The sequence below is a fragment of the Cygnus atratus genome, chromosome 19 (genome assembly GCF_013377495.2).
Source record: "Cygnus atratus isolate AKBS03 ecotype Queensland, Australia chromosome 19, CAtr_DNAZoo_HiC_assembly, whole genome shotgun sequence".
NCBI lineage: Eukaryota > Metazoa > Chordata > Aves > Anseriformes > Anatidae > Cygnus > Cygnus atratus.
In genome coordinates, this window is record NC_066380.1 from 5,103,969 (window position 1) to 5,122,650 (window position 18,682).

Here is an 18,682-nt window from a genome sequence, read left to right on the forward strand (position 1 = left end):
GTGTGTCCTCGTGGCCACGAGTCCTGCGGCTCTGCTTGTTGGGGTTCCCTGTTCTCAGTTTGAAAGTTGTTTTCCTCTCACCACATTGACATCTCTTGTCTTGGTGCTACAAGGGCACATCTGCGCTCCTCTCCACGCCAGCCGTTGCTTTGTATGCCTCTGCCATGCCCTCCTTATCGTCACCTCCATCCCATCCCCTCTTAAACTAAATAGTCCTAAATCTTTTTAATCTCTTCTCATGGATTATTGATACTATTTGTTGCGCTCCTTTGGATCTTTTCCATTCCTGCTGTAGCTTTGCTGAGGCAGGGTGATGAGAGCTGACTCCTGCTGAAGGTGAAGTTTACAGAGTCACGGCGGCATTTTCAGCTTTGCTGCCTCTCCCTCACTGCCAAATCTCGCTGGCTTTGGGGAAGGGGCAGCTTCTGCTTGTTGTGTTATGTCCCTGAACCTGTCGGCAGCAATCCCAAACTTATCCCTGCGAGCTTGCTGCTCACTTAGACCCCATCCATGAGCAGCAGGAGCTCGGTTTTATTCCCTGGGTGTTTGTGTTGGAGTTAGGTGATATCCACAGTCACGGTGGGGCTGGGTTTTGGCTGGCGTGGGTGCTGAGGCAGGGTCCCCTGAGCAGGGGGTGCTGAGGCAGGGTCCCCTGGGCACGGGGTGGCAGGCGGCACACAGGCACCAGCTTGGTCAGGAGGTGGCCAAATTCATACCCAGTTCATTTGGAGCCCTTGCAGATCGTGCCACCTGCCTGTTTGTCATGCTTGTGGGGTGTCCCTGCTCATCACACTGTCCTGGATGCTTTGTTAGTTAAATCAGTTAATTTTGTTGTTACAGGGAGGTGACTGGTCTGGGACACCCTGATTTACTCCCTGGGACTCCTTTAGGGTGGGGTTTGACTTGTGCTGCCTTTCCAGCCTGCTGGAGGGGCTGCTAAGTTTGTTTTTCTCCTGTCCCAGCTGCAAGGAGCTGAGTCTCAATGTCCACCCAAAGTGCCAAAGTCTGGTCCCATCTCCCCATGCAGGCTGAAGCACTGAGGACCAGAAGAAGAAAAAGAAGAGAACAAAGATGGTAACACAACTGGAGAGGTGGGTGCTGAGATGCTCCAGTTCCTGCAGCAGGGGTCCTTGGCACACCTTGGGCAAGGAAAGCAGCTCTTCGTGGAGCTGAGAGTCACCCCCGGGCCAGCTGCAGGGGATAGAAAGCAGCCAGTACAGTGCTGCAAGTGCTGCATCTAGCCAGAGCATTGTTTTTGCCTGTCCACCATCCATCTGCTAAAGAAAGCTTTGTCGTTAAGTGGACTTAACAGAAAGTTTCTTTCTCTGCTTCTAACTTCATGCAAAAAAAAAAAAAAAAAAAAAAAAACAGTAATAATAAGAAGAATCCAACATAAATTCTCAGACAGAATCAGAGGTCAAGTTAAAAAAAAAAATGAAAAGGAGGAGGAAAAATGACACTAAACAAACCCTTGGTGCTGGCTTGACGACAAAGAGAAGCGCTCTGGGCTGAGAAATAATGGTTTGAAGTTCACATCATTATCAGGGCTACGTGCCCCACATTTACAATGCTGTCTGAAATGTATGCAAGCTGGGATTTGTGGTGTCACTGCACCAGCGTGGGGGCTGGCCAGTCCCTGCTTTGGGGACAGGACAACCAAAATCGAGACTGGCTCGAGACATTTCAGCTCGCCACCCTGCGCACTGCTGTGAGGACCTCAGAGGGGCTGGGGGAGGCTCGTTGGATAAGCTTGGTGCTGGCCGCCCAGCGGCTGCTTTCTCATAACTGTGCTCCGGAGGAGTCTGTGCCTTTCTCTTGTAGTTGTAGAGGTGACAGAGCCCTTTTGCAAATGGGCAAACTGAGGTATGGCGAGGCTGCCTGCACTTTCAGTGACGCTCCTTCAGAAGCAAGCGTGGTTCCTGGCTCCTCTGCTCACCCTGGTGCCTCTCACCCCAGATAGCTGCGTTTCTTGAGCCCCGAGCCTTCCTCCTGCGCTGCCTTCAGGGCTCAGCACATCTCCTCCTCACCTGCCACATCCCTTTCTATTCAATCCCAGGTGGGTTTGCTGACACAGCTTGGTCCTGCCCTGCAAGACCTCCATTACCTCATACCATGACCCTCCGCATCTCCCCTGGTCCCTCTCCCCCATCCCTCAGGTCCGTGTCTGCTGTCAGTGCAGGAACCTCGCGGTGCTGCTGCCACCCGGGCAGGGGACACCTGGGCTTGGGAACAAGGTCTGCCCACCAGGGGCTGGCAGAGAGAGGGAGTCAGAAGCTGGGCTGTCACCTCCGATTACGTTTTTCTCTGGGTGACCTCTGCTTCCATAACACAATTTTTATTATTTGACTTTGGAATATTGATTTTGATTTCCTTTTCTGATTCATTTTGGTTTCACCCTTTCCTGCAGGGAGTGACTTGGGTCACCTTCAGCTTCTGTAGCGGGAGGCAGCTGGGGTCACTTGTCCGAGGGAAATGGCCTGGCAGAAACGCCAGGGTTTAGAGAGCGCTTGTATGGAGTGGTCACGGGGCTGAGGGCTGCATTTGTATCTGAGGCCCCGAATCAGACCCCTCCATGTGCTCCCCAGAGAGCTGCTGAGCCCTCTGAGTCCCCCTGAGTCCCCCAGGCCACCCAGCCACTCGTCTCCCCCTCCAGGAGCTCCTTCATGAGGCGGACACAAACCGCACCGCGACAGAGCAGAGCTGGATGCGGAGTGCCCCATCTCCGTGCGCAGCAGCACCAGCGTTGCCTGTCAGACCCATCGCCTCTCCAAACCAGGTCCTGGTCGAAAGGGTCTGTCATGGAGTCGTGTCCAGCTTCCTTGTGTCCCATCTCCAGCAGTGCTCCGTAACGATGCTTCAGAAGGAAAAACTCAGCCCTGCCAGGCAGGGCCTAAGGTAAATTCTCCCCAGACCCAAAGACTGCACGACAGGGCAGTGCTGCCACCCCAACCCTGTGGGAACAGCAGCAGTTGGTGGGCGGAGAAAATTCTGCACATTTTTGTTTCCTGTTTATTTTTTTTCCTTTTAATTTTATAGCTCCAGTGCCTGTCCATGGCCTCTGTGATGCGGAGTTGCACCAGCTGATGGCAAGCCGTGCTGTGGGGACGGACTGGGGATCATGTGTGTCTCTGAGAAGATACACTCAGAGTTTGCAAGTGAAAACAGCTGCCCAGGACAGACTGAAAGCCGGGAGGGCTCTTTCCACCTTCCCCATCCTCAGCAGCAGAGACTCCCAGGCCAGGCCACAACCCAGGACTGAGGACCAGCTCCATCGGCCCTGCTCGGAGCTGCTGCTCTCCAGGGACAGCGGGGAGGACAGGCCACCCGCCCAGCAAAGCAAGCAGCCAGGATCCTGCCTTGCACAGCAAAGGCCTTCATTGAATTTCCTGCCACCGCCTCAATAACCCCCGAGAGGACAAGCTCTTGGTGAGACCCTCTGCACGTGGTGAGGTGCAAGGGCAGTCAGACATCGACCACGGAGCTGGTGCTGGCAGCAGCACCCTGCAGGATCAGGCAGCGTGTTGGGCTCTCCCTTCGCTCTTACCCGATTTACCTGTGTTTCGTGGTGATTCACATGCTTATTTCCACCGGGAAGTATAATCCCCAGCAGAGGAATAAGGTTAACCCAAAGAACCTTTATAGCCTTTCCCTTTCCCCCCCCTCACCTTCCTAATTACTTTAAATGTACAAGAGGGCTGAGAAAAGTTGTTAATCTCTCTCTTTTTCAGTTTTTCTTTTTAATAATCCCAGGGCATAGAGTTTTTCTCAGCCTTCCCCTGCGGTTCTGGCGGCCCATTCTTTTGGGAGATTTTTTTTGGGGAAAAAAAAAAAGTCTGTGATGAAGCAGGGAAGGGACATGGCTGGCTGAGGCTGGGCTGTGCCCCGCGGGCAGGGACGAGCCCACCCCCCGGCCCCCCGCTTTGTGCTCCCAGGGGCTGCGCTGCCCATCCGCCGGCATCTGCCGCCCTCTAGAGCCCGCACCCAAACGGGCAGGTTTTTTTCCAAAGGAAAAAGCCGGCAGGAAAAGCAAGTCCTGTCAGTGATGGGGCAGGATGGGGCACATCTGCCTGGGCCAGGGAGAAGTCCCAGCTGCTGCAGGTGCGGGTGCAGGATGAGACCCACACGTTCCCAGCTGGGGAACCCACTCCTTGCCCAGCCCTGGCCACCAGCTTTCCACGCAGCAGCTCATGTCTCGCTCTGGTGCATCAGGCTTTGGGGTCATCCTGCAGCTAGGACCACTGGCCAGGTAGGCAGCCATTGCACCGAAAAAAACTGCAGAATGCTGAGGGTGAAACCGGGGGTGCACTCTAAATCAAGGTCTTTTTGCTCGTGTCAAGTTTGATGCAGCCCACACCACGCATGCGCCTTTCCAGGGGCTGATACAGGTGCTCTGTCCTTGCTCTGTCCTTGCATGTTTCTTGGCCTTGGCTCCTGGATCCATCTCCTTCTGCATTGCTCCTCCAAGCCTCTTACCCATCCCATCTGCCTCTTCTTTCCTGAGCAATTCCTCTCCTCCCCATCTCCCCACTGTTTATTCTCTGCCACTGCAGACCTCAGAGGAGTTGTGTTAACAGGCACTGAGAATCTTGTCCTTGTGCTTTAGTTTGCTTCCACTAAAATGTCTTCACCTCTTTCCAGTAGCATCGCTGCCCACCCCGAGGAATGCATTTGCATGGCAGGAGCAATATCGGGTCACCGTGGTGTATCTGTCACTTGGGGTTCATCGTGTTTATTGAATAAGGCCTTTAGAGGGAGCTGCTCATGTCTCACCCAAATTATTATCAAGGCCAGCGCTGGTCCAGAAGCCATTGTGCAAGATGGCTGTTGGCTGAATTGCATTTCTCTGCACCGTCCCAGTTAGTCCAGCTACTGAAGCCCACACAACAGGGTTTGGGGGTGACTGGCTGCTATCTCCTGGCATTTCTGCAGGGACAGACCCCGCATCGCGCCAACCCTAACCCCACAAGTGGAGAGGAGCAGACCAGGTGAGGGATTGGGGTGGGAGGAAGCAGCTCGGGAGAAGGGAATGGCACTAGAGGGCAGGAGTGCTCTTCTCTAATTGCAGCAATGGTGTTGGCACTTCTTGCTCAACTTGTCCTGCTCAGTGGGTCAGCTGTAAAGTTCAGGGCCTCGAGTGACCCTGCGTGGTGCAGTCTGCCTGCAGGCCAGGGCAGAAGCAGAATGGCTCGGAGAGTTTTGGGCTCTGAGGCCAACTGCCTGCCCGAGTGCTGCTGGCACTTCTGCTGCCGGGTAGTTTCTCTCAGCAAAGAAAAGTCATGGGAAGGAAACTGAGGTTGCTAGCCCCCCTTGCATGCCTCCTGCTACTGGGAGAACATCAGTACTGCACTCATCTGGGAGCAAAGCAGGCATCCACACTGGTACCAAGGCCTGGCACCTTCTTTTCTTCTGCCTGACGTGGCATTGGCACCTGAAAAATTGATCCTTTGCAGGACACCTCAGTGTTGCATTCTCTTGAAGGCAACCAGACGCCATCATCCTCTTTCCTCTCTCCCGAGCCTTCAGCAGGAAACATCCCTGCATGAGCTTGTGCCACTCTGTACCGCTGCGAAAAGCCTCCCCTCCCCTCCCAGCTCTCCTCCCACCGCCCTGGCCCAGCTCTGCCCACACCAGTGTATTCACACCCCCGCAATCAGATCCAGGGTGTTTTTTTTTCCCCCAGCCTGCTCAATGGGATATTTAGAAACATTGGGTTCTCCCAGCATTGCAAGTAGCATCTTAATGCAGAAGGCAAGGGAAGCTTCAGCTTCCCCCACCGGCAATACAACGCAGGCAGAGCGGGGCTTTTTATATCAGCGGCTATGAAAAGCCCTTCCAGTTCAGTAGCTGTTCTGTTTGTATCACACGTTATCGCACACGCTCGCCTTCTTCCTTGCACAAGTCTGACAACAGAGCGTGTAAGAATAGCAGCTTCTTACTTCATCTGGCTGCTTCCTGTGTGTGCTCGCGCTCGGGTCTGCTCACATTAGCATCACCCACCACGGCTCCTACTTACTCTCACTGGCACAAGTGAGTCAAAACAGCTCAGCACGGCCACACCAGCCACCTCTTACACCCATGTAAGTGAGAGAAGAATCTGTCCTTAATCTATTTTTCTTCAAGTTTGTTAAAAAAAAAAAAAAAAAAAAAGCGCAGTCAGGAACTCTCTGCTCAGGAATGGAGTTTTGTTGGAGCAGGCACAAGTCTCAAAAAAATTAATGGATGAAGAATGCACACTCTCTTTCCCAGAGGTGTTCTCCTATGGCCTGTGCCAGCCCCACGTGTGTGAGGTGTTTAAAAAAAAGCTGATCAAGTCACGTCAAACATCATGTGTAAAGCTTACGAAAATACCAGCCTCGTGAATGATTATTTTGATAGAGGGGGAAGTAAACAGCCTCTGCTGCCTCAAGAAGCGCTGGAGATTTATTGGCCTGTAGCACAGCACACCACCTGCAAGTCAAGGTACTGCTGTGATGTTTATCCCTAATTAAGTCATAGAAACGAGTTCATTTTCAAATAGGACCATAATCCTTTTATTGTGGCCTAGGGCCATCGCCACCAACTGCTGTCGTTTTCCACTAGGCAGAACCCACTTCTCTCCCGCACGTCCCCACGCTCGTGTCCTGCCACCAAGAGCTGTCAGTGCTTCCTGAGCACAAATTGCAGCCAGCGCAGACGTGAGGACAGCAAAGGTGGAGCTATGGGGTTTATAGCAGCCGAGAGCTGGAGCGTGTTGTTGTCTGCAGCCTCTGTGGGGCTGGTGGCGGTGGGTGAACCTGTTTGTTTGTTTTTTTGCAGTGAGACTGCCACACGTGTAGAAGTTGACGTGTCCACGTGATGCCACGAGGATGCTGAGCACTGGTGTCCAGCTGGTTAAAAACTAGGGTGAGGTTTGTGCAAATCCTACCCTCATTCCCTGTTCATTAACTTTGCTGCCAACACCCCTAAAAGCAAGATTCTGCCCTAACAGCAAAGTCAGAAGAAGGCAGAGCGTTTGGTAGGCGCTGAGCTTTTGAACGAGGACTCCAGGACTCTTGGTTGGACGTGGTGCTTAGGGACGTGGTTTAGTGGGTGACATTGGTAGTAGGGTGACGGTTGGATTAGATATCTTGGAGGTCTTTTCCAAACCTAATGATTTTATGATCCTATGATTCTGCTCAGGACTAAGCTCCCCGAGAGGCCCAGGACCCCGAGGCACATCTCCAAGCACCAGCAGCCGGGAACTCCCCGTGGTGCCCCCACGGCAGGCCTCGGAGCCCCGCACCTCCCCCGGCCACACCGACACCCCCGAGAACAGCCCTCAGGGCCTCCCTGAGCCCACCTCCCCCAGCCACCAGCACCCCGAGGCGCCCACCCCCGGCAGCCCGGCCCCTGAGGGGCCTCCCCGAGGCGCCGCCCGCCAGGCCCGGCCCGGCCCCGCCCGGTGCCGGCGCTTCCCCGGCGGTGCCGGCAGGCGGAGCTGCGGCCCGGCCCGGCCCGGCGCGGCCCCGGCGCGTGTGTGTGCGTGTGCGGCGGGAGCCCCCGGGCCGCCTCTTCCCCTCAGCGGCCCGGCGGAGCTGGGCTAACGGGGGGGCGGGCGGGCGGGCCGCGCCGCCCTGCTCCGCCGCCGAGCCCGCCGCAGCGCCTCTCTCCCGGATCGCAGCCGGCAGCAAGCGGGAGGAGGCGGCGGCGGCTCCTGCACGGCCGGGCCTGAGCGCCGGAGCCCGGCTGCGACATGTCCGGCAAGCTGGAGAAAGCAGGTGAGGCGGCCGGGGAGGCCCCCGGGGGGGAGCCCGGCGGGGAGGCGGCGCTCGCCGGCCTCCCCTCACGCCGCGGCCCGGAGGAGCCGCTCGCCGAGGGCCTGGCGCGGCCCGGCTCGGCCCGGCGGGGGGGAGGCGGGCAGGGCCCGGCACCCTGCGGCTCCCCGGGCCGCCCGGAGGCTCCTGTCACGGCGGCCGGGGCCGGGGGAGCGGCGGGGATGCTCTGCCCCGCTGCCGCCCTCAGCCCCCGCCGCGCTGCCCGGCTCGCACGCTGGTTTTGTCAGGCTTTTTGTTTTCTGGTCCGTTTTTTTGTCCTTTTTGTTTTCCTTTTTCCTTTGTATTTCTGTCCTCTTTTTTTTTTTTTTTTTTTCCTTTTCTTTCTTCCCCTACCGTCCTTTCAATGTAGCAAAGCATCAGCAAAGCCGGGGCGCTGCAACGCTTTGGGGCCTACCCGCAATGATTAATTGCAACTTCTCCAACTTTCCTCTTCTGGTGTTTGTGCAAGATCAGAAAAGATGAGTCCGTGGGCAGATGGCGGGGGGAACTTGCTCATTTTTTCCTCTTTTCTTGCGAGGCTCTCCCCTCAGCCTGGGGCGCTTGCCTTGCAGCCGGAGCCCGGGGAGGCTGCTGAGCTCTCTCCTGCTCTCCCAGGGAACGCTCGAGCACGATGGTATTGTCTCGCTGTGCTTCTGGAGTCGAGTCTGGTTCTCAGTTGTCACTTTAGGTGGTTGAATGCCCCTGTTTTTTTCCGTGTAGCGGGAGCAGTACGTTTAAAGATTCAATTAGCGTTTCGCAAATCAAGCGCTGAAGTTATTTGGTTTAATTATGTTGCATTTAATTAGCAGAGAAAAAAAAATCAATGCTGTTTTGTATTTTTTTTTTTTTTTTATTGTAAGGAACAGCTAGACACTTTCCTACTGGGGACCGTGCGGTAGCAGCGTGAGTCAGGATGTGTGAAGTACAGCATTCAGGCTTCCCAGGACAGCAGCCGCTGATTTAGGAAGATTCCTATTTCAAAGGAGTAGAGTTGGTAGCAGCCCTTCTCTGGTTTTGATCATTCGATCCCGGTTTGTTCTGGCTTCTGTGCTGCGCTGTACAAGAATATGTTCTCTTGTGTTACGGTTCTGGAGCAGCCTCAAGGGACGAGCAGACTGGCTGCCTGGCAGCCGGCTTTGAAGCGCAGCACATAGGCATGTTTCCAGCTCTCAGCACTAAGCCACTGTCTAACAAGTGTGCATCGCATCATGGGACAAATGTTATTCCAGAAATATCACGGGTTAATCGGATGCACCAGCCCTGACATAGTATCGCAATGTAACGCTTTGCTTTGGGGTTCTGGCTCTCTCTTTCCAATGCTTACTGGTATATCGCTGCCACTTTTTCTCCTGGAAGCAGGTAACTGCTTAAGGAAGGGGTTAGCGGCATTTATAGACCTGGGGCCAGCTCTAAAACAATTGCCACCTGTTAACGTTAGAGGTGAATTTGGCTTGGGGTTTTAGTAAATGCTGATAGCGCTATAGACAGTAATTGCAGATGTATAAATAAGTGATCACGTTTTGTTTATTCGCGTGCAGTAAATAACCCTGTGAGAATAGTAAATATAACTCCACACCAGCGAAGCAGCGTGAAGAGTTCAAACACGGGAAGATGACTCTGTAGACACACACAAATGCAGTGCGGTTCCATAAACAATAGAACAGAAAGGCCAAAAATACCATACAAAAATCATACGCTGCGCAACCTAGAGACCCGACCTTGCAACACACTGAACTCCCATTGAAGAACTCAAGACATCATGCAGGATCCGTCCCCAGGTCAGTGCTGTAAATGTACAGTTTGAAGATGCAATGGGTGAAGGCTTGATGCGGAGGCGTTCTTTCTAGTGGGTGTGTATCATGGTGATGATTTGCTGAATAAGAGAAACTGTAAATTTGGGAAACTGTCCTCTTACAGCTGCTTGTATTTTCATTTCTTTAAGAAGGGTATTATTAAAAAAAAAAAAAAAAAACAGTCCAAACATGAACTGGAGGAGAAGAGACGGGGAAGGGGAGGGAAGGAGGGCTGGAAGCCAGCTGTTTCTGTACAGGATGCTCTTGATCACTGTTTCTGAGTGTTTGAACTTGTGATTGACACAAACAGTTCAGATAATAACGTCACCAAATAAACAGAGTCTGTAATACTGCGGTAATACTGGAATAATATTTGTTGAAATGTATACATTAGCAGAACAAAGGATACAGAGTCATGAAACAAATGCTGCGAGGTCTAAGGTCTGCCTGTTTGTGTACATTTGTATTTGTTTTTTTTCTTATGGGAACGGAAATGCATGCAAGACCCATTATGTTGTAAATAAAATAGCCTGTTGCCCGATAATGAGTTATCGTGAACGGCTTCAGAATTGTTTTGGGCTTTGGTTTGACTCTGCATGAAGGAGAAAATGTTCATCTAGTCAGGCTGTGGGATTAAAAAGGATGTTTTAAGGGTGAGATCCCTAGAGATCTTACATGTATCTCTACTGCCTGGTTCTTTAAACAAAACACGTTGTCAACACTTAATAATAGAAAAAAATAAATGAATGATAGTAGATAATAGCTACCATCCTGTCCACCAAGGAAGAGAGGACGAGGCTCCCTCTGGAGCCTCTCGGTACTGCTATTTAATCAGCAGAAGGGCTACTGTAGAGTGATTCATAGCGCTGCTTTGGAACGAAGGGGAGCCATCTGGTAATGTCGAGTAGGACGGTACATTTCGTTTTTACTTCTTGCAGAATCCCCGTTTCTTTAGGCTCCAGCCAGGAAGACCTCCGAGTGTTTTCTGAAAGCAGATCCCCCTTTGACTTGAGGAGCAAGAACAGCATCCAGCCTTGGTTTTTCTTTACTCTAGAAGTGATACGTTTGTACTTTTTGTCTTTACTTGCAGAAGACACTTGTTCTCACCCTGCTTAGTTATATAGTTTTGATATAAAATCCAAAGCGGGGATGCCAAGAAAGCAGAGAAGGCCGCAGATTCTGCTTGGGTTTCGTGTTACCATGGCAATACATGAATTCCTGTATTTATTTACCTGATGGGTTACACGCTCCAGGGAGTTGAACTGTTCTGCATCGTTCAGGGAGAATAAGGGAGCAGTAAGACACCATCAGGTCTAAAAATAGAAGCTTTTCAGTGAGGAAGGTCCATTCAATGCTGCCCTTTATTAAAGCCAAGGAACATGTGGATGCTGTACTTTGAAGGTTTATTCTACTTGAACTTTTCAATCTTAATCTTGTACTTTCTTGCAGGGTTTTCATATCCCTTGTAAGCTTGCCTTTTCAATAGCTGTCTGCTAAAGGTTGTTTGAGACCACTGTTTCAAGCGTTTAGCTGCATAGAGTGCAGTCAGTTATCTCTATTCAGCTCAGGACTCAACTGGAGGTATTTATTCCCTGCAGACTGAAAATGCTGTTGTCTTCACCTCTTTCTGATAAGCATTTGCCTGATAAGCAAATTCATCTCTGAAGTTTCCTCCTTTAGTATTGGTGATATCAACGTTGAGTGGTAATCCTAGGAGAGAGAGCTCTGTTCTTAAAACACATGGCAAAATAGAACAATTCCGGGGGCCAGATCATTCCCGTGTTGAGAGGAACTTTACTGTTTGTCCAGAGTCCTCTGTGCTGATTTACATCATCCTGAACTGTGCATCTGTCCGTGTTTTTGTATTGAGGTGAAGTTTGCTGGGTTGTTATTTCTGGAAAAGGTATATTTGAACTGTAGTCATCTCTTGGATCATTCTGTTAGCCTGGAAACGATCCTGCTGTTTCATTTTTTATTTTTTATTTTTTATTTTTTTACACCTGTGCAGTTTTCTGCAGTCTCTCTTTTTCCAAGTTAAGTGCAGGTGAGTTAGCAGGCACAGTTCTCTTGCTTCAGTTGTGCTCATACCTCTACACCACGTGCTTGAGTTTAGGTGAAGGTTTTCAAGTCAGTCACTTAGAAGGTTTGCAGTTGACCAGTATAAGTGGTTTTTCTACTGAGGGTTTTTAAACCAAGTAATAATTTTCTGTGAAATGTTTTACACGCTTTTATCATCTTCTGCATTTCCCACTACAGGCCCCTCAGATAGTGGCATCGCAGCTGAGTTTTACTGTAACTTGTTTCAAAAGCATCAATAATCCTGTTTAGTTTCGTGTAGAGGCAAATGCAAGATGATCGTTACTTAGTGCTACCAAGAAAACGACACAAAGAGTGTAATTTTACATTTTTATAAGTCATCATGGGTTGACAGGTGTTGTGTTGCACAGCTTCAACACTGGCGTGTTCAGAAATGTTGCCTGCAGGACGGCTGGTGCAAGACCGGGATGGTCGTAGCAGTTCTAAGAAGGAAGTGGACAACGAGTGTGGAAAAAAGACAGCTGAAGGCTCCTGGAATGCGAAGCAGCTGGGTTGTGCCTTAGTCAATGAAAAAGCAGAAACTGGAAACAATTGCTAAATTTATTTTCAGTGCAAGCAATCGTTTTCCTTGAACCGCAATGACTAAATATATCTGTTTGTGTGATTTTGTGCGGTGGTAACTCTTGCTGGCTCTTGCTAACCTCCTGGCAAGCAGAGAGATGAGTGGAAGGCTGCTTCAGCCAGAACGTCACACAAATGTCCCTCGCCTAGGTCCTTGTTTCACTTGCCGAGAATATTTTGTTTTTGTCAGGGACCTGTAATCTGTCAGCATGGCTTCAGTTGTTGCTCTGTATAGCATGAGTGGAAGAAACCTGGTATTCCTTCCTTTGGGAGATTCTGCTTTGGTGTGACGTCTGTCTTCTTTTCTTTATTAACATTAGCAAATTAGAGCATTCAGCCATTGTCGTGATAGCAGTGTGGAAGAAGTATTAAATTCACCCAGAGATGGCAGGAATGTTAGCTTTGTTTGTTGCCTTTGTCTAAGTAACTGAAGCTTGGATTTCGTGTTGTACAGTTGAGAAATACTGGAGAAGATAATAGATTGACGGGATGGTAATAGAGAACAGCGTGTCATTCTCAGAGCTTTAACAGAGATTAGATGGAAAGGGGGAGCTGGTTGGAGGAAACCTAGGTTTATTCACCTTTGCAAGTTGTAATTTGCAGCCCTAGAACTCTAAGGTGGGATAAAAGGAGACTAGAGAAGGAAAAAATGACATCACAAGTGGAGCTGCTGATGGAATGGTAGGAAGGATCTCTAAAAAAGAAATGAGAGGAAGCCCAATCCACAAATGTTGGAAGAGGAGGGAATGGTGGGCTACGCAGAGCAGATAGGGAAAGTCAGAGGGATGACAGGAAGGGAAAGCTGGCAAGAAGGAGGCAACTGGCGGCTTTCATGGCACCTTGTTTCAAGGCAAAGAGACAGAAGATGAATTTCAGCCATCCAGAAAAGCTGCAGGAATCGTGCAGGTTGGGACGTGCTGCTGAAGGAATGTTCTGCATTTCTGCTCTTCACGTTGCTGCAGCATGACAGGTTTACTGCTGTAGTACCTGACCCATAGCACCCATTCTTAAAAACGCATTGCAGATCTCTTCTTGTGGCACCGATGCTCACAGAGGAAGCAATTTCATGTATGTGAGAAAGAGACCGTGTCCCCACATACGTTGTGGGGAAAAAGAAAGTTGCAGGGTAAGGTTATTGGTCCACTTTTATTTGTGTTGCATATTTCACTGAAAGGTCTTCAGCTTTGAAACACTCTCTTCACGTTAAATCTATTTGCTATTATGGTTGGTACTGTAGCGTGTCTCTGGTGTTTGTGAGTTAGTGTTCTCGTGCTGAGAGCAAGGAAGGAGTGAGTACACACAGAAGCATAAGATGGTCTGTATCAGGGCGTTCACTTCGTGTTTGGGGTGATACCATATTGACTGGTTTCCCCTCATACAACGAAGGATTGATTGAGCACGGGTAGCGCTTGAAGAGATTTCTTAATGATGGGGCTGAGGCTCTTTGGGTCAAGCAAATGGGTGTTTTCCACGATCCTACTTTATCTGGTCTCTGCTGCTTTGTGTAGAGCTTTTCTGGTGTCATGAAAATACCGTGCATTTGGTGATTGAAGTTAACGTCTTGGTGATGCTGTCAGTGTTTCTAAGAATTCTTTATTAATTTGTCTGCGGAGGGTGAAAGGTTAAAGCTTGCTTGTACTCTGATGCTCTCACTCTCTGAAGGCTTCCTGTGGGGTGCTCTTTGTTGCATACCTAACATATGCACTTAGAATAAATAAGAACTTTTAATTTCATCCCTTTTACGTACAAAAATATTGGGTAATTCTGTTTTGAAAGAGAACAGATGAGATTTTCCTTCTTAGGCTTCTGGAAAGAAAGGAAAATAAATCAGTAGAGGTTTAAAATCAAGGAATAGTTGCTGACAGATGGTAAATGTTGGAGTAAAAGGGTTCTGCAGCTTGGTTGGTTGATTAAGCCTCGACAGAATTTTACCAGTAGACCAAATACGTAGTTCTAGATCTGTTAAATCGTAGTTTGCAGGTAGGCTATAATAACTGGTGGCAAAGGAACGTGTTTGCAGTGTACAGCATGCATTGTGCTATCCCCTACCTTTTGATTTTTTTTAATTGTGTTTCTGCCCAAGAGGTGGTAAAATAGCCGCAGGAATTAATTCCATATTTAGAAAGTTTCCTTTACGAACCAAATGTCATGTAATAAAGGGCACCCAGGGAAATCAATATTTTAGTTCTGCTTGCATAGTACATTCTAACATATCCGAGGTAGCTGTGCCGTGAGTCCTTCTGATGGTGGGCTTCAGAAAGCAGGCGATACTGTTTAAAACACAGCTTTCACTGAGTGATGTATTACGTTTTTATTTGTGTTCTAACTTTATTAACATAAGTTTGTCAATTTGAGTACGGGGAAGGGCAGGTGGTTCCCATCCACTTTTTGCTTAACTTCCAATGCAACTTCCAACAGTAATGGGTGCTGCAACTTTATAAATAAGGAAATTAAATATTCCTTTTTGGATATGTTTTTATCACTTAAATGACTTTTTTCATGTGTGGATTCTGTTTTTCTACTTAGAAGATGCTTTAAACTAAATTATGAGCGTAGGAGAATAGTAAGTTTGAGGAATTAGGAAGGTCTACCACCAGGTTTGGTTAGAGCTCAGCTATGAATTTACAGGGTTTACAGAAAATACAGAGCATTGGAGCAGGAGCTGCCTTGTCTATATTAATGTCGTCGGAAAGCGCGCACGGAATTGTACGTTAAGTCTGATGCCAGCTTTTTGCTGGAGCACGCCTGCAGTGGTGCATGGCTCGAGTTCACTCTTACCGCTTGGGATTGCTCCTCCAAGGCTCCTACGTGGGAGAAGCTTGCTGCACCCAAAAAGCATCGTGCCTCTGAAAGTCCTATGACACTGAAACCTTTTCTTCAAGCTTTATGAGTGATACCTAAGAGAACGTGACTGGCAGAAACTGAGGTGGGGTTTCTCTGTTTTTGGCTTATTTTTTTGTGTGCGCTCTGTGGATAGCTGTTTGCTCTTCACCCCTCAGACCAGTGGCACTTCTGTCTTCTGCTCTGTCACGTTGGTCTGTTGTAGTTTACAGGAGAGGCTCTTTGAACGGTTGGGGAACCACCCTGTTCAGATGTCTGTAATGAATTTACGAAATGCTATTTAGAGTACGGTGTTTACAGTGAGGTGGCTCTCTTGAATATGGCCAATTTTGTGGTACTCACTTGGACAGTGTCCTTTTAAAGAACCTCTGAGTCTTGACTCAGAACCTGCTGAGTCTGCTCAAAGGTGAGCTTCCTTCTCACGTATGTACCCTTCTTAATTAGTAGCCTCTTTTCCTATGGAAATGTGATTTCTCAACCACCGTCGTGAGTAGAAAAAGTGCCTACAAATCGCTCCTTTATTATGGCAAAAGAGAAACGCGGCTGTCCTATATGCAGTTTGGCCATCCAGCATCAGTCGGTAGGCATGTAATTTCAGAATTGCTAACATGTGGTGCTTCTTCAGAGGAATGCCAAGGGAGATGCGAGGAAGCTACGTTTCTTGTCTTGGAAGAAGAATAGACAGTTTTGCTAGCTTTGCTGCTCATATATGTATAAAAAAAGTCTTTTTTAGGGCCTAGGTGGTGCAGTTTGCTGTTTGATGATTTAACTAAGGTTGTGATTTTATGCTCTGTTGCACCGGCATTCCGTCAATCTAAACACGTCTCAGTTTATCTTGCATTTTAAATCCACAGGCACAAGATAGATCTGACTATCCTCAAAAAATGAGGAAATCGTGCAGTGGGTTACTCTGTTTAACCTCTGCTGAATTAATTAATGCAGCCTTTGTTTATAAGCAAGGTCTGAGAGTGATAGGGTATAGATTATTTACTGCATAGAAACTTCTCCTTTTTTCCTGACTTCTTGTACCAGCACACTTGTGTTAGTTAGTAAGCTTTTACTTCTAAATGCATGAAAGTCAGATAAATTAATAAAAGAGATTTATGGTGATTCAAGGGTATCCTTGCTCAGAATTACAGTTTTTGTGAAGCTGGTTTAAAGTTGCAGCTATGCTGAAATGGATACTGTTTTGCTTAGATGAAGTGTAAAACATTTTTCAAAAACCACAGTTTTTAATAATCTATTTTGTATATGTTTTTTGTTCCCATAGCTTCTAGTCCCTCAAGGATTCCAGCAATTGTCAAAACGATTTAATATTGATTACACTGTTTTGCCACAGGCTATAGGAAGAGCCCATGAGACTGTGAGTAGTGCAGACCATAACGCTGAACGTTCCCAGCTCGTTTCAGGGAGGGACGAGTGCCATCCTTGGGCAGATTTCTGTGCCGTTGGGAAGTTGTTCTGCGCCTTCCTTGGTGCTACAGTTGCACGAAGCAAGACGCTTTGCCGTAGCGAACCATGTGCTGCGTGTTTGGTGAGGCTGCCAAACCTTGCCCCCAAAGACAAGAAGACCCCTTGCCCCCAGAAGATCCTGTCCTGTGCAGACTGCTGCTGAGGGAGCTAAAGAGCAAACCCGTGCACCACTAGTGGAGGCATGCAGGAGCTCTCTTAGTCTTCACCCTGCTGCTGGTGGCAGATCTGTGAGCTAGCAACGTTTTTATCTAATTTGCTGCTGCTTCCTGAAGGTGAAACAGATGCTAGACCTTTAAGGTTAAATTTCTTTGGCTTCCCTTGTGCTGCTCAGCCTAGGGAGACGCGGAGTATCACATTCCTTCAGCCGAGATGATTTGGCATCAAGCTGAAAGGTAAAAACACTGATAAAAATGGTTTTCTTTGCTGCTAGAACAAAGACTACTCAAGTTGTGAACTGTTTGGCCTGGAGTGGGGAATGCCAAGGAAAAGCAAAATCCTTTGGAACAAAGGAAACGTGTCTCTTCTGGGGATGGGTCGGAGGAGGCAATCAAGGACAGTGGGTTGCTGTTCAAAGCTGAATATCGCAGTAAAAATAGCAGGGCAGGTAAAGAGAGACTTGGGGTCTTGTGACTGACTGTGTATTTCCATATAGACTTTAAACAAAGATGGTTTTGCTCCTGTCTGTCTCGGGTGAAAGCATTTATACAAATTCTTTAAATATGCCTTGGCAGCTCTTACTCTTAGGTTTTCTCCTGAATTACAGCCTTGTTCAGTAGACCTCAAATCTTAGGTGTGCATTTCACTGCAATACGTCTAGGGCTCCTTGGAGACATCAGGTAGACCGCAAGTGATAGACGTGAAACTTTCCCTAAGCTTTCTCTTGGCTGGCAGCCTGGGAAGTGCCAAGGAGGAAGGGATCAAAACCATCTCTCTGACCAGGCGCTGGCACAATGTGCTTCATTGCCCGGGGCCGTCTGGGTTGTGGCTTTTTCCCCGTGTGCAGCCACGTAAAGAAAAAAATACAGACCTGGCAGTTGCTCGTGGTTGGCTGTGTCCAGAGTTACCACCTGAATGGGTGTTTTACGCCTCGTGTTCTGGCTGAAGGCGACGTGATGCGGGAGGAGAAGCCGAGGGAGCATCCGAGGGATTACTCCTGGCAGCGGGGCAGGCGGGTTTGTCTGCGCATCCTGCGCGGCGCTGGCAGCAAGGTGTGTGATCGTGTTAGCAACAACCGCAGCCACGTCTGAAGGGTGTTGATCGCTTATGTCATTGTTTTGATACTTCCCGAGTTCTCTGCGTATTCACGGCTGCTGTAAATAATAACGTGTAAGATTGCTGCCATGGGTCACTCGGTCTGCTGGCAATAGCCAAAAAATTCCCACATCAAGCGAAAGCGTATCTGATCCCGAAATCGCTCTCGGCGCGCATGTTGTGTGAACATGGCTGTTGACTGAGGTCCCGATCTGAATCGGGTATCCAAAGTTGATGACTTACACAAAACAGCATTCGCTGCGAGGTTACCGGTGTTGTGGCTTGCCCTGTGGGGAGAGCTAACAGGCTGTGGGTTTTTTTATTATTATTTTCGTTTGTTTTTGTCTTTTAACTCTTCTCAGATGAGGTGCTTCACATCTAAAAGCTTTGGCAACCCGGTGTAATGTTTCAAGTGTTATCGCAATGGGGAAACAAAATCATGCTCGAAATATCACGGCTCAGCAGCGCCCGTTTGGTGAAGTTGTTATTGGGTGTTATACCCAGAGCAGCAACGCTGTTCTGTGGTGCTGCTGCACACTGAGATCTTGGGTTTTGGGATGATAACAAAGCACAGAAACTGGCTCCTCCCTTTATCCTCCTGTGCCCTTGAAGGAGTCATTTGGTTAAATTCCTTAATATTTTTGCAGCTGTGGTTGTGGTTTATTAACTGATGCTGCCTTGAAGAAGAGCCTGTGTCTGCAGCAGAGTTTTCATTACTCATCTGTCAATACTTGCAGAGTGAAACAAATGGGTCTAGGTAGAGAGGCTTCTGCTCTTCTGGGTAAATGCTCCGGTTTATTTTTCTCCCTCCCTGCTCTTTTACTGAAAGGGAAGATACAGACAGTTCTTGGTGCAGTGCATGGTAGTGCTGTATTGGATAGGAAGGTCTGGCCT

The 18,682-nt window shown here is 49.0% G+C and overlaps 1 protein-coding gene across 9 annotated transcripts in view; it reads left to right on the forward strand.

Annotated features, from left to right (window-relative positions):
- Positions 1-7,555: 7,555 nt before the first annotated feature.
- RAPGEF1 (Rap guanine nucleotide exchange factor 1) overlaps positions 7,556-18,682 on the forward strand; it is an 88,301-nt gene continuing 77,174 nt past the window's right edge. For 2 of the 9 annotated variants that reach the window (XM_035555158.2, XM_035555148.2), the window contains exon 1: positions 7,593-7,736. In XM_035555158.2, the coding sequence (XP_035411051.1) occupies positions 7,712-7,736 (25 nt within the window). In that variant the 5' untranslated portion in view covers positions 7,593-7,711. The other 7 variants (XM_050714510.1, XM_035555153.2, XM_035555152.2 and 4 more) reach the window with 7 other exon arrangements.